This window comes from Taeniopygia guttata, chromosome 1, assembly GCF_048771995.1.
Source record: "Taeniopygia guttata chromosome 1, bTaeGut7.mat, whole genome shotgun sequence".
Classification (NCBI taxonomy): Eukaryota; Metazoa; Chordata; class Aves; order Passeriformes; family Estrildidae; genus Taeniopygia; species Taeniopygia guttata.
This window is the reverse complement of record NC_133024.1, coordinates 111,974,935-111,989,558: the sequence shown is the minus strand read 5'-3', so window position 1 is coordinate 111,989,558 and position 14,624 is coordinate 111,974,935. Positions and strand designations below refer to the sequence as shown.

General features: G+C 40.6%; 1 protein-coding gene across 3 annotated transcripts in view; it reads right to left on the bottom strand.

Moving 5' to 3' along the window:
- Window positions 1-14,624, bottom strand: part of DSCAM (DS cell adhesion molecule) — a 462,695-nt gene that overhangs the window by 149,169 nt on the left and 298,902 nt on the right. For all 3 annotated transcript variants that reach the window (XR_012058288.1, XM_030283877.4, XM_072935734.1), the window contains exons 9-10: window positions 11,695-11,973; window positions 196-315 (exon numbers count right to left, since the gene is read on the bottom strand). Coding sequence is in view for 2 of the 3 variants with exons in the window: in XM_030283877.4 (XP_030139737.1) it covers window positions 196-315; window positions 11,695-11,973 (399 nt within the window). In the remaining variant the exon portion in view is untranslated. The remainder of the gene's footprint in view (window positions 1-195; window positions 316-11,694; window positions 11,974-14,624) is intronic.

Sequence of the window (14,624 nt, the reverse complement as noted above, 5' to 3'; positions counted from 1 at the left end):
GACCTTGGCAAAAAAGAAGCCAAGAATCCATTACTGGGGGAGATAATTTATGATGAATAAAACACTACTGGTATGTCTCTCATTGGACCCTGCTGTTCCCTGGCAACTTGGAGATTAAAACAGCAACTTATAGGTGAATGGGATGTTATTAAGGCAGAATTAGCCTGTCCCCAGTGGTCCCCACAGGAATCCTACCTTTGGAGTACTTCCAGACAATGGTGGGGACGGGATAACCCTCGGCAGAGCAGTTCAGAATGACGGCTTTCCCATAGATCCCGTCCTGGTCGCTGGGCTGGACCACAAACCTGGGGGGCACTGTGGGAAGGGAGCAAAGGAAGCCATCAGAATTCCAGCAATTTGTCGGCAATTTTTGGGTATCTTAAAATGGCAGAGCAGTCACATTCAGAATTATAACATTTCATAGCAAAAAGCGAAAATTAGAACCAGGTTTTTGCTGATCCAGTAACACACTAAGGTTGGTTTTACCAGATAATTCACTTCCTGTGCACATCCTCAATGTATTTCTTGCTAGGCATGACAAAACCACCGGTCTTTACCAAAAAAAAGTGTATAAGTTTATACCAAAATAAGTTTATAAGACCTGGGAGAGGTTAAAAATGGAGTAATAGATAAATCATATCATTGTGGACAGAAAATAAATGCTTTCTTCCAAAGGTGGGTTTGTCAGATGTCTAAGAACAATATAATTTTTCTGTTTGCTTTTCTATAACAGTGAACTAGCAAGCTTTACAAAAGAAGAATTAGATTTATTGATGTAAATAATCTTAGAAAAAAATGTTTTATTAGCAATCAAATCACTTCATATTAAAATCAGTGTCTTTGAACCAAAACTTCTGATAGAACTTTGCCTTCCAACCAGCCAGAGAGGTTCAACACAATTTGCTTGTATTAAGTTGATAAGAAATCTTATTTCAGTGCATCAATGTGAACATATTATTAAACTTATCCCAAAGTAGCGCAAAAACACTGCAGTGAGTCTTCCACACGTACTTATTTGTTCATAAATAAAATAAGAGCTGCTTATCTCAAGGAAAAGCTCTACATGTTCCAAATACGGGTACACAATGAAGAAAACAGCTTGTGACAACATAGGTCCAAAAAAAATTGATAGGAAAGACTGATTCTAAATGTCCAAGTCTCAGTAAAACGTAAACACTTGACAAAATCATGAAAAAGAGGCTGAAAGTTGTGAAGACTGTGGAAAATCCCATAAAAATTTTGAATATTGGAAGTGTTTAATGGTTGTATTATGGTCAGTTAAGGTCGCAGTATTTTGTTGAGCCTCTGCTCTTTGGTTCAGAACATGGAAGTGTAAATATCCAAGAAAAAGAGAAGTAAATTAATTATGGTTTTATTCCACATGTTTTTAATTCTGTCATTTCTCACAGGGCCAAGGAGAGTGACTGAATATGGGACACACTTTTTTCTTCTCAAATAATTTTTTTTTTTTTTTGCTGGAGTTCAGCAACACACTGAGATCTAAGGCAGCACAGGAGAAATCCTAATAGTTCCTTGCTCTCCTCATTCTACTGCAGAATTTGAAGCCTCACAGGTTCTCCAGGTCCAGGCAGTGATGAATTTGACTGAAAGGTGAAGAACACAGAACAAAGGGCCCAACTATCCATCCTTGTTCTGTTCTACCCCTGAGCTGCCTCTCCAGAAGTGCCAAACATTAAGAAAGAGTCTGGTAAAAGGTTTTAGCACAAGAAAATGCAAGGGAGTACAGAGGGAACCCCAGCACTGTAAATATTTTCCCCGGGGCCTGAAATAGTTATTAATGCCCATGAACATAGGACTAATTATCCACAGAGAAAATCTGTGCAGCAGAAATAGAGCAGAAGCACCAATGCTCTAAGATATAACCCTCAAGTTTTTTTCAGTATAAGCACTCTCATAATTCATGCAAATATTATCTCTCATTGTGCCAGAGTGTCCCAAGTTTTCCTTAAGGAGTAACAGGAGCTGCCAGTGTTGGTGAGAGTGGAGCAGCTCAGAGTTGAAGGTCTGTGGAAATTCTCTTTGCAGATTCAGAGACCCCTCCTCACTACAGCTTGAGCCTTCCTCCCTGTGCCTTCACAATCTAGACTCCCCTCCAGCTTTCTCATTCCACATTCATAGATAGAGCTGCTTTTTAAAAAAGGACAACAGTCCTCTAGAGGGCAAATAATCCCCTGTCTTAGGCTGGGCATGTGTGTTCTGTCACCATCTGTCAGAGGTGAGGCAGTTCTCTGCTGCTCATTGGGCAGGTTTTTCTTATCTCTCCCACAGCCAATCCTCCCTGCAGGAAATTTCTTCTGTCCATGGGCCATTAATTATTAATTCTCTTCTCTTCATGGGCCAGTGAGTGTCCCTGCATGGCTGAGAAAATTCCATCATCCCATGGGGAGATGCTCTGCCCAGGGGAGGAGCCAAACATTCCTACCTGGATACAATCTGGCCTGGGAACAGCACAGCAGCCTTTGCCCACTGCATTCCCAGAGGAGCAGCTTTCTTCCCCACTGCATTCCCAGAGGAGCAGCTTTCTTCCCACTGCATTCCCAGAGGAGCAGCTTTCTTCCACTGCATTCCCAGAGGAGCCCAGGCCCATCTCCCCCAGCCCTGGAGCTGCAGAGGAAAACTCCCCCCTTGTGCAGGATCCTGCTCCAGCAGAAGCACAGCTGGCACTGCAGGAGGGCTGAGCCACCCTGGGATGGGACTGCTGCCACCTCCCTGACCCACAGGGGGCCAGGGCATTTCTGACTCTGGCAGTGCTGTTTTGTATTACTGGATTTTTATTTTTATTTTCTTCCCTAATAAATAACTGTTATTCTTACTCCCATATCTTTGCCTGAGAACATCTTAATTTCAAATTTATAATAATTTGGAGGGAGGGGTTTACATTTTCCATTTCAGGGGAGGTTCCTGCCTTCCTTAGCAGACACCTGTCATTCCAAACCAAGACATCCCTCTAACTGGACCAAAATGAAAAGCTGTTTATTGCCTAACTACAGAAATGCTCTTTGGAACACAGCTACAAGAAACAAAAGGAACCAGCAGTGATAGAGGCAAGAGATACCTCTGTACCAGAAAATATATTTACTGCTGACAAACACTATGGCTTTCCAAATGGCTGCCACGCTGAGAAACACTTATTGTAGGCTATGTTAATTCACAATAGGTAAACATCAAACATTAAATCCCAGCAGCAACAGCTCTGGGCAATCACCCATCCTGTTCTAATTATCTGCTCAGAGAAAACATTTGCTTCAGTACCTCCTTTCTCACTGTCCTGTGTTTGTTTCATCCCCAAACACACAATGAGGTATTTTCCAAGGCAGGTGAAAAGCTCAGTAAGTTGCACAAATAGATTTGATTTTGTACAACTTGGCATGGTGGCATCAGCTTGTTTTACCTCGGTAGCTGTGAGTAAATTTGTGTTTGCAGCTTCTGAAAAATCAATTACAAGGTGCTTATCCATAAAGATGGATAAAAAACCAACATAAAACATGAACCCACCATTCTTACAGGTAAATTATTACAAAAGATGCAATGGAGTGACTGATCATTACCGTCCTCCTCTATCACTGAAGGGTGTGAAGAGCAGAATGTCTTTTACAATCTGTCTTCCAATACAACATTTCTGTAATTTATTTTCCTTCTCTTTGAAAAACATTTTTTTTTAAATATTCTTCATTTGCTATGGATGATACTGGCAAGAAATGCTAAATTTTCAGGAATTTGTTTTATTAAATGAGCAGACATATGTAGAAAGTTCTGGAAAAAGTTAAGCAAGACTGCTTAGTATAGAATAAATGCAGTCAGTCTTTAATATACTATTTGCATTAAAGTTATCTGATGAAACACATTTTTTTTGTGTGATTCTATTGGGCACATATAGAAAAAAAAAAGGATGGATGCCAAACGGAAATATTCTTTGGGCTTTTTAAATGGAAATTCTGCCACATTTTTCCACATCTTTTAAGGAAACACAGATATATCTATGATGTGTTGCGTCTAACATTGACAAACTCTGAACAAGGCTTTTAATCACATTGCTAACACTGTATTTTTTGTTATATATAAAACCTAAGTTTTTGCTCAGATACTCTTGATATTCTCAATTTGAATTATTATTTTCAGTAGAGAACAATACTAGAATGGTATCTGCCAAAATTAAATTTTGCTCTGTAGCTCTAGATGAGGTGTATCATTGGAAATCAGAGAATTTCCTTCTTGGGATCCATAAAAAAAACTTGAAAAAACCCAGCCCACACCCAGTAATAGAAACTGTTTCTATGTTTAATAAAGTTTTGCCCATCCTTTAGGACTAGCTATAAAAATGACAACTGCTGCTCTGGTTTTGAAGACAGAAACCTTTGCCACTTAGTCTTAAAACTGCCAATAGAAATCTGAAGAGATGCCTCAACAAAATAAAATTACTCATTGAATTCCCTGTCAATGGTTTCTGTATTGCTGTCTAGGTGAAGCAAGAGGATTTTTCTTCTCATATAAATGATGAAAAATCAGAGGAGACCTTTACATTTTTTTTCCCTTTTCCTATTTGCTTCTCAATTTTATTTCAATTTAATAACTTGTTCTGTGCTAAGTGCTGCATTAGTTCAGGGCACAGTGCTGTTAAAAACTTGTGCTAGATTTTGATACTTAGATTTAGATGATAAACCTACGTTCACTTTTTCATTATCTTTTAGGAGATCATTAGCCCTTAAAGAAAATATGCTTAGCAAGAATTTAACCAAGGTAATGTCTGATATGTTTGAGTTAATAGAAAAAAGTAAACAAGTTCAGAAAGTCTCTGAAATTACCCATTAATGTGACTGAACAGTTCTACTTTTATCACCCTCCTTGTCTCAGCAACACAGCTCCTTGAGTCTGTGAAGGAGGGAATTTAAAATTGCTTTAACAGTGAGTTTCTGGTAGCCCTTTATTCAATGCAGCACACAGGTCTCTGGTGAGAAATGAGCTGTTGAATTATTTACGGTAAGAGCCATAAGTTGACAGATGCCAACTCTTTAGTGGCTGAACTCAAAGGAGGTAAAAAGTTTAAAAGAAAAGGTTAAAAAGAGCTAAAATACCCCCAAAAAAGGTATTTTCAGTCAATATAATGGTTATCAGTCTCAGGCTCTCACTGAGGGAGAGCAAAGGACGAATCAGAACAGTGTTCAGCACCCCCAAATCCTTCTCCCTGGGCTGCTCCATCCTTTCATTCCCAGCCTGGATGGATCCTGGGGATTGCCCTGACCCAGGTGCAGCACCAGCACTTGTGAGGTTAAACATCATGAGATCCTTGTGGTCCCACATCCACTCCCTGGATTAAATCTGCTCTGTGCACATGCATGAATCCCTCCAGGTGCCAAACTCACACATTCCTTCCCAGATTTCAAATCCATGCAAGCACTTCTGGCTCCCAGAGATCAGTGAATCCCTCTGGAGAGCAATTCTGAAGGCTCCTGACACGAGCTCCTCTGGTGGGCTGCTGGAGTGAGTGAAGAAATAATCTATGGCATCAGCCCGGAATGCAGTGTTTCATTTTTACATTGAATATTTGTACTTCACATTTGGATCTCACTGTCAAAATGATGGAGGGAATTTAATCAGCCAAAGCAACCCTTGATGTATTAATGAATGAGATCATTAAACACTGTACTTTAGTAAAGATGAACAGTTATTAAATTTGGTCATTTGCGAGGGGGAGATGCAGCAGTCATTGGACCTAAGGGGTCGATTGAGCTGGTTCAGTGAAACCATTTGCTCTGCAGTTCAAGAAAAAAGCTGTACTTTTGTAAAATGACACCATGCCTAGTGGTTTGTGTTGATCGGGTTTGTCTAATGAATGCATTGAATAAGTGAATCTTTTTGGAGTCATCTTCAAAGCCACAGTGTAAACACCAGCAAAGAAAGTGAATGAGTTTAGACACCATCTCTGACCTTAAATCTTCCCTCCCTGCTTTTCTGTCCCAAACTGCTTTTGCTGCATCACCCCAGCACCACCACCAAACATCACAGAAAAGGTGGAAACTCTCTTACCATCTGGAAAAATCAGAGACTCCTCATTGGGTGCCCAACTATCTAGTTAAAGTCAACACCCCTGGCAAGTGCAAAATGCAAACACATTTAATGCACTAAATGCATGATGGGGGGGTTATTAGGTATCTAAAGACCTTATCTCAGTTTTAACTTATGATGTGCTCACTAACAGCACTTATAACATCATGATTTATGCATCCACTGCTATCTCTGAATTCCCTTTTCTGGTAGTATCAGAAAAATTTTGAACTCATAATACATTTATCAATTTTTTCTTTTTAGTTACCCATTAGAATTCTTTTCACTGCATTTTATTTCATAAGTACTTCATTTTAGGAAACTCTACAGAAATGAATAACACATGATAAAGTGTATATAGATTTTTAATCACTCTTAGATGACAACCTTAATGAGTAAAGCCTTGATTAATTCCTTGTGATGATTTAAGTAGTTGACAGAGAAGATATTTTCCTCATTTCTGTCTATGGCTCTAATGACAGGATCCTATCCTTTCCTTTTTCTTATTGGCATGACTAGCAAACAAAGAGTGCGCCAAGAAATTATTATTATTATTATTACTATTATTATTATCATTATCATCATCATTATTATCATTATTATTATTTATTATCTATGAGGTTTTGAGAAGCCTTTCTAGCTGCCAAATTTTTAATGCATTTCCAGAAGATCTGCAGACCAGGATCTGCCAGAGCTTACGATTTTGAGAGGGAAAGTCCTGTTTTTACTCACTTCCACTTCCTACTGAGCTTTCAAAAGATATTCCATAATATCTTTTGGAATTATTCTTTGGAATAATAATAAACTTGGAAGAATTCTCGTGTTGGCAGAAGCTTTTGCCTGTTTAGATTCTCTGGTATTATACCCAATATTTTTTATCAATCACCTCTTAATATGAAGTTTGCAGAGCTCAGCTCCACTGGAGGTGTTTTCCCCTCTTCCAATTTGTCTAAAATTAGCCAATAATTTGTGGAGAGAAGCAATGACAGCCCCAAGCTCTGTCAGTCCAGAGCATTTGGCTCTGTCTCATTTCTTTGGTTGTCACCAAAGGGCTCAGAGAGAACTGAGATTGCCCTGAGATGATCTCACCCAGATGCTCCAAAAAATAGACTTTGTTGTCCCACTTTCTCTCAGCTGCTGCTTTCCATCTCCTGTGTGATGCTGTGGAAGCTGGCCATCATCTTCCTCTGGTATTTAAATCAGGGAGAATCCAGCCTTGCTGGCCAGGTTTTTTTGGGGATTCCCATCACCACTTGGTTGCTTTTATAAAGCACAAAATAGTTGGAACTGTGAAGATTTGCCATGAAGTGCCCACAGAATTTAAGAAACCAGTTCTTGTTTTCCTTTTGCTGTTTAGCGCCCCTGGCAAAATAGCAGTGCAGCTCAGATATGAGAAATAATATTTGTAGGACAAATATAAGAAATCTATTTAATAGACTTAAAACTAAACAGGAATATATGATGATAAAAAATAGAAGATCCATGTGATCTGACAGAAGATATTGAAGAAAACATATCTGAAGATGTAAAGATGATGAATTTAGGTTTGTGTATGGAAGCTGCAGAAGTTTGTGTGTTCACTAATAATTCAAATGAAGCAATGAGCATTTGGCCTGTGTTTCTTCATTCACCTTAAGAATGTCTTGTCTTCAGATTCTACTTCTAGTCCTACCTATGTACTGTAAAATGATGTGGATTCCCATTTAGTTTGGAAACACGATGGCCTGCACTGTTTTAAAGTCTGCTTTTGAAATGAATGCAAGGACAGTCTGAATAAGGAAAAGGGAATTGTGTGCATGACAGTCAATATTTCACTTAATTTTCCTTTCCGATTCATTGTCTGCTCTCATATCAAAATGCACAGTGTTCACATAAATAAGATTTTCCCAGAACACATCTCCCAGCATTTAGGACAGCCAACATTTAAGTTTAAAGCACACAGCTGAGAAACCCTCAGACAATGGGGATTAGAGACAAGAGGAGTTAAAGCACCACTTCTCCCTGTATTTGGAGGTAACTTAGATTATTTAGAAAATTATAATGTTTCAGTTATACAGCACCTATGAACAAAAAGGTGAGGAGGGATCAGAAAGCCTGGAGAATAAACAGGCCGCAGGAAAACAAGTCTGACTTGAAATGTTTACAGGTCAGGTTGGATGCAGAGGAGGAGTGATCACAGTGACTCTTTAGTGGCTGTTTGAGCTCTGACCTCTGTGGGATGAGGCAGCAGAAGCAGTTCAGTATGAGGGAAAGAGTTCAGGGTAGGGTTTTGGCAGAGAATTCGGGTCAAACATGATATTTCCCCTTTTTCTCTGAGTGAGAGCTGTTATCTCAGATGCACATCCAAAACTGATTAAAACATTATCATTTAAAGTGACAGACAGAGAGAAGAGGATTTAAGGAGGCTCTGCAAAGCATTACACGGGCAGAAAAGATACACAAGGTGGGGAACATGATGTAGCCTTCATAACCTCCTAAAAATTGCAGGATCCAGAATTTCTGTCCAAGCCCTTGGGTATAAGAGAGTGGGAAGCTTCTCTCTGTCACGTCTGTGCATTTTTTATACCTCCTCAGGAGGTGTAATTAGAACAGAAAGCGTACAAGGGGGAAATGGAGGTGAAAATGGAGGTGTTGGGGTGAGGGACAGATATTATACAGGAGAAAGGCTTCCCAAAACTCTGGGACAAGAGGGGAAAACTGATTAATGCCTGAAAAGGCAGCAAGAGGCAGATGTGTCTTGGAAACAGAGGTCAGGGGAGGAATTACCCACAGACAGCAGGAGACAGGGAAAGTGCAGTTCAGGCAAAGCCAGGAGAAGTGAGGGCATGGCAGGGCTTGTCCCCATCAGTGGGGGACAAGGCAGAAATACCTACACAGAGCAGAAACCACTACAAAAATCAGAAACCCCTGCCCAGAGCAGCAATCCCTACATTCGTGGGTCTCAGTGCTGGCAAGGACAGACAGTAGTGGCAGAGAACCTGTTCTCAGCTGTTAAAACCATCCTGGGAGTAAAAAATGCCTCTAGGAACCCACACAGGGTTGCTGCAGATTCATTCCCATCACTTCCAGAGCTGAATTACAGCTGAAAACCAGGGGGGAAAAAATCCCAGCTGGTTTTTGGTGCAGCATTTCTGAGCGGGGCAGACACATGTGAGGTTTTCAACTTTCCTTCGTCCAGCAAAAGAGGAGGTGAGGAAAATCTCTCATAATTAGAGTGAGGAATAGGGTAAAAATCTAGCAGAAAATCTTAGAAAGGAATAATTAAATGCATGTAGTTAATTAGATTGCTTCATTTAAGAATTACTAAATAAATGAGGAAAGTAATAGACACCTGTACGGAATAATCTTAAGCAAGATTAAAATCAGTAAAATTTAAAAAAATAATGAAATATTTATATCAAAACTAGTAGAAAAGTAATGAATCTGTTTACCACTGACTTCTGGAAATACTAGCATTAAAAAAGTAAGCATATTGGAAAACTAGGGAATAATTCCTAAAGAATAGCATTAGGACACTGGGAACATTTGACTTAAAAGAGTTTTTCAGAATTTGGGGTGGGAAAAAAGCCCCGGGCAAAATTGCAAAAGCCCCAGTAAGATTTTAAGGTTTATCTTGGCAAACTTATAGGAGGTAATATAAAATGTAGAGATGTGCAGCAGGTGGAAATTACTGAGGTTCCTTGTAGGATTATTATTTCTCTGAGAAGCCGAGAGGCTTGGTGGCAAGAAAGGAGATGGTGGAGAGGGAAAGGTCTGACTGAGTTTTTTAAAATAAAAATTTGAAACACTTTGAAAAACTCCTGGAAAGAAAAAGAAGCAATGTGAACTTCAACTTTTGTTGAACTTGTGCACAATAAGTTTGAAAATACATCACAAGGAATAATCTCTAGATAATTTGGCTAAGGTGTGACTAGAAAGTTTTTTCCCACATAAAATATTTGCTTACTGAATATATATTCACATCTATTTCAAGGCAAAATGTTGTGAAGTCATCATGAGTGCGTGAGTCCTGCTAATTGCATAATAAACACAAACCAGGAAAAAAACAAGGTAAGAGTCCTTTGCCCATGAAGTCAGCATCAATGTTCTGCTTTTTTACTGACATAATGCTGTAGGAGAGAGTGGTCTAAATAAAAAATGGATATAATCAGACTAAAACAATAGCAGAGAACATTTCAAAGGCTTGATCCCAATGACAAAATTTCCCAGGAAGTCACTCCTGTGGCTTCCCCACCCATCCCATACACTCCAGAGTTTTTCATTAGTGTCAAGACTTTTAGATAGGAAAAAACCACATTACTTTCTGTGCCTCATTGCTCTCTGTGCTCTGTCACAGAGAGAAGCATTGCCATATATCACTCTATCATTGTCACCGCTTTTAATGAAGGGATGGAACTATTTTCAGGCTAAAAACAATTTATTGCTCAGACAAACATCAGTCTCAGAGACCCTGAGATTTTAGAGGAGCAAGCAGTCAGCCATAGCTCAGGAGTAGTCATAAATTCTTTGTTACAAGGTAATACAGAACTTTCTAACCCAATAGACAGTTGCCACAGGGTTTATTTTGTTTTTCTAACCTATCACCTTTACTTACTTCTACTGCACTTTGGATACTTTTGTCCAATAGGTTTCTGTCTCACATGCACACAAATGCTTCTGTTATAACTTCTAAACTCTCAGCTTATTCCGTACAATCACACCCCTGCATTATAAACCCTTCACCATTTTATCAATGCAGTTTCTCACTTACTTAAGGCATGTTCTTATTTATGACTATAGAAACGTAAACTTGTGACTTTTTCTGCTTAATGTCTGTGAATTGTGTTTTTACATCAATCCAAGCTTCTCCCAAGGCTGCAAATCAAACCCGTCGGAATCTGTGGGTATTGGTGATTCCGAGATTGTAGAAAGTCTCTGTCTTTCTGCCCCGCTGCCAAAGAAGAAGCCATAATTTGTCTGTGCTGGTTTCAAGGTTGTTTATTCTGTTTATCTCTAACATGTTCTGCTGCCCTGCCACAGCTCTGTCCCGCAGGGCAGCGTGTGGGGCTCTGCCCTCAGTAGGATGTTACAAACATTAAATACCACAAACTACCTGTGCTGGATTTACAATAACGTGCCAATATCTGTCACCTACGTTGGACAGTGTGTCCCCAGCCCAAACCAACAGAAAAATGCCAACACCACAGTGAAACATGGAGGGCATGAAGAAGGAGAAAAAGGACAAGGCACACCCAATTTCCTCCATCTTGTCCCCTCTGAAACCCTAATCTAGAAACTTAAAATTTTACCTTTGCACCCGTGTCACACTTAATTATTACTCTTATCAAACACTCAAAGCTTGTAATTCATCCTGTAAGATTGAAAACTCTTTTCCATGGACAGAGATCACAGACAGTGTCTCTGGGGACTCTGTCCAGGGGGGTTCCTGACCCCTGCCAGGGTCCCAGACCTGCCAGGGCAGCCAGAGGGAAGCCCTGGATTCCCACACAAACCCTTCCATGTCTGTGGAAATTTCTATTTGACTGATTCCCACACCCCTCTTTTTCCCACTTCCCATCAAACAGGCGTCACCACAAAATACTGATGAACTCCGCTTAATTGTCGCCTTTCAGAGTAATTACACCTCCTTACCCCTGACGATTAATTGGCTCTGGTGCTCCACGGCTGCCGCGTCGTTCCTGGCGATGCAGGTGTAGTTCCCGTTGTGCATCAGGGAGAGGTTGGAGATCCTCAGGGAGCTGGTGAAGTCGATGTTGTCGATGGTGACGCCCAGGCTGGCGGGGATGGGCCGGCCGTCCTTCTGCCAGGTGATGGTGATGGGCAGGTCCCCCGAGACCACCACGCAGGGGATGAAGACCCTCTGCCCGATGGAGAAGCGAGGGAACTCGAAAGGTTGGATGAAAGGTGGGACTGGAAGGAGAGAGGGAAAGAGGGAGCTGTTGAAGGCACAGACTTGTGTATGGAAATAACATAACGGGGCAGATGTGCAGCGTGGGATTGATGGTTTAGGATTTTAGCTTTATGTTTTTTTCATATATTTGTAATCCTGCAATTCTTTAGTCTATAGCTCTAAACTCCACATACAGTCTTAGCTACTGCTTTCCCAGTTTGGTCAGACAAAATTCCTCCCTAGTTCTGGGGATCAAGGACGCCTCACTGTCTCAGGCCCTGAGAGATTTAAACAAAAATGAGTTGGGGAGAACCAAACTTGGGGTAAATGACTTCATTACCTGAAGCTGTAATTGAAAGATTAACCCCCAATATGCAAATGGCCCAAAGCTTTAAAAGTGTGAAAACTCATGACCCATCATCCATTTTGGGTGTAGGCCCTGGGGAGGCTTCATCTGCCCTAAATGTACCTGAAGGCCCTTCAATAAATAGAACTGCTTTTTACTCCCTTCATTTTGTCTGTCCTCTGTTGTTCGGTGCCCCCACAAAGGCATCAGGATGTGCAGAATCTACACCTCTGACAGCTGTAAAGCATTGTTTAGCAGGAAAAAAAATCACATTTTTGAAAACTCTTTCTCATTTCTTGGCCACCCAGTGCATAAGCAGAGATGACAAGCAGGAGATGTCCTGGCTACTAGAGATGCCTGACCTCACTGGCAGACCCCCACAAAAGAATCAAGCAGCTCTTCCAGAAATCCCAGCACCACCAGCTTGAGCCTCTCCAGGGCTGCCAACAGTGACATTGCCAGGAAGAGCTCAGCAGCTTCCAAGGTCTGGCCCAAGGGCTTTGCTTAAAGGTCATGGAATAGACCTGGAAGAGGCTCCAGCTTTGGTTCTTCGGTTCCTCTCGCACTTATTTCTTAATGTTTCCAGTCACAATTCTCACTAAGAGTGCAGGAAGGGGAAGACATGTACAGTACTTGTATGTTACCCTGATTTTTAAATGTGTTTTCTTTTATAGTTCTTCTGAAAGTTTTAAAGTTGTCATAAAACTTCTTTAGCTTTCTGATAATGCTTACATGTTTGGGAGTAAAAGTTCCCACACCGTTTCATGTATAAATAGAATAGTTTACATATTTCTCTGTGGGTGGAGAGAAAGGATTGATTGATCTTTGGACCAGTGTGGTTGGAGAGGTGGTAATTCCATCCTCCAATCCATGGTCACCTTTGGAATTCTATAAAAACCAGATGTTTGAATAAAACTTGGTCTTTTTCTCTTTTGAACTTACCAAACTTCTATGTACTCATTTCGTGTCCAATAGCAACACTTGTAGGACACAAATTAAGGTAAAACTGATTTCTAATTAGAGGGATGGTACAAGGCACGAATGTTCAAGTTGGCATTTAATTTCTGCTAAGAATATTTGGCCTGAAAAATATTTTTTCTTTCCTTTTCTTTTTTACCATATTATTCTCTGGTTGAAACAAAAACATGAAAGAAATTAACATATTTTCTACAAAAGTAAAGAATTCTACTTCTTAAAATAATTTTGTTTTCAGGTATTTGTAATAAAAACTAGTGAAACTGACAGATTAAATAAATACAGAAAAAATAATGGGGTTGCCATGTTTTCTTTGGGTTGTGGTTGGAATGTTTACTAAAAAATTGGTAAATTGAGAGGCAAATACTTGTGCAAATGAAGGACTCAAAATCTTTTGCCATTCTCAGGGGAGCATTCAAACAACCAGGGCATTGATCTCAGATAGGTTTTTATCAATCACCCCTGAAAGGGCTGCACAACTAACTTTGCAAGCAGTACTCAAATTCTGATTTATCAAAAGAGAAGGTTCCTAGAGGTTATGTACCTCAGATATAGAAGTGTATTTTCCTATTGCCTGGGAGATCACTTACACATAATCTGTGCTACATTTGAGCAGGAAAGATAGAAGGATACCCAGAGCAGAACATTTATAGTGACCGATATGTTTGAACTCCAGAAGAAAATGGAGTTGGTGACTTTATCTAATTGTATTTCTTTTGTCCTTTTTCCCTTCAGAAATTCTAAGGTTGTGCTTTCCCCAGAGTTGAAGCAGAAAAAAAAAAGTGGTTGCAGTGTGTGCCCATGAACTTCTCCAGGAGCATTTTTCCTCCACTGCCAGTGTCCTATTTCTGGGCTGCAGGGACAAGTGTTGGTGACCACTGAGTCAGCTCCAAGCATTTCCTTTGATCCATGTGTTGGATCCTCCCTTAGGAGTAAGAAAGTCCATCAAGCATGGCCAGCAAGAGGGGATTCTGTCCCTCTGTCCCCTCAGGTGAGATCCCACCTGCAGAGCTGCCCCAGCCCTGTCCCAGCCCAGGAGGAGCTGGAGCTGCTGCAGAGAGCCCAGAGGAGGCTCCAGGATGAGCAGAGGGATGGAGCAGCTCTGCTGGGAGGAAAGGCTGGCACAGCTGGGATTGTTCCCCTGCACAGGAGAAGCTTTGGGCTGAGCTCAGGGTGGCCTTGCAGGGCCTGGAGGAGCCCCAGGAAACCTGGAGAGAGACAATTTCCAGGGCATGGAGGGACAGCACACAGGGAATGGCTTCACACTGAGAATGGGATAGAGAGTAGATGTGAGGAAGAGTAGAGTAGATATAAGGAAGAAACCTATTGATCTAGAGTAGATATAAAGAA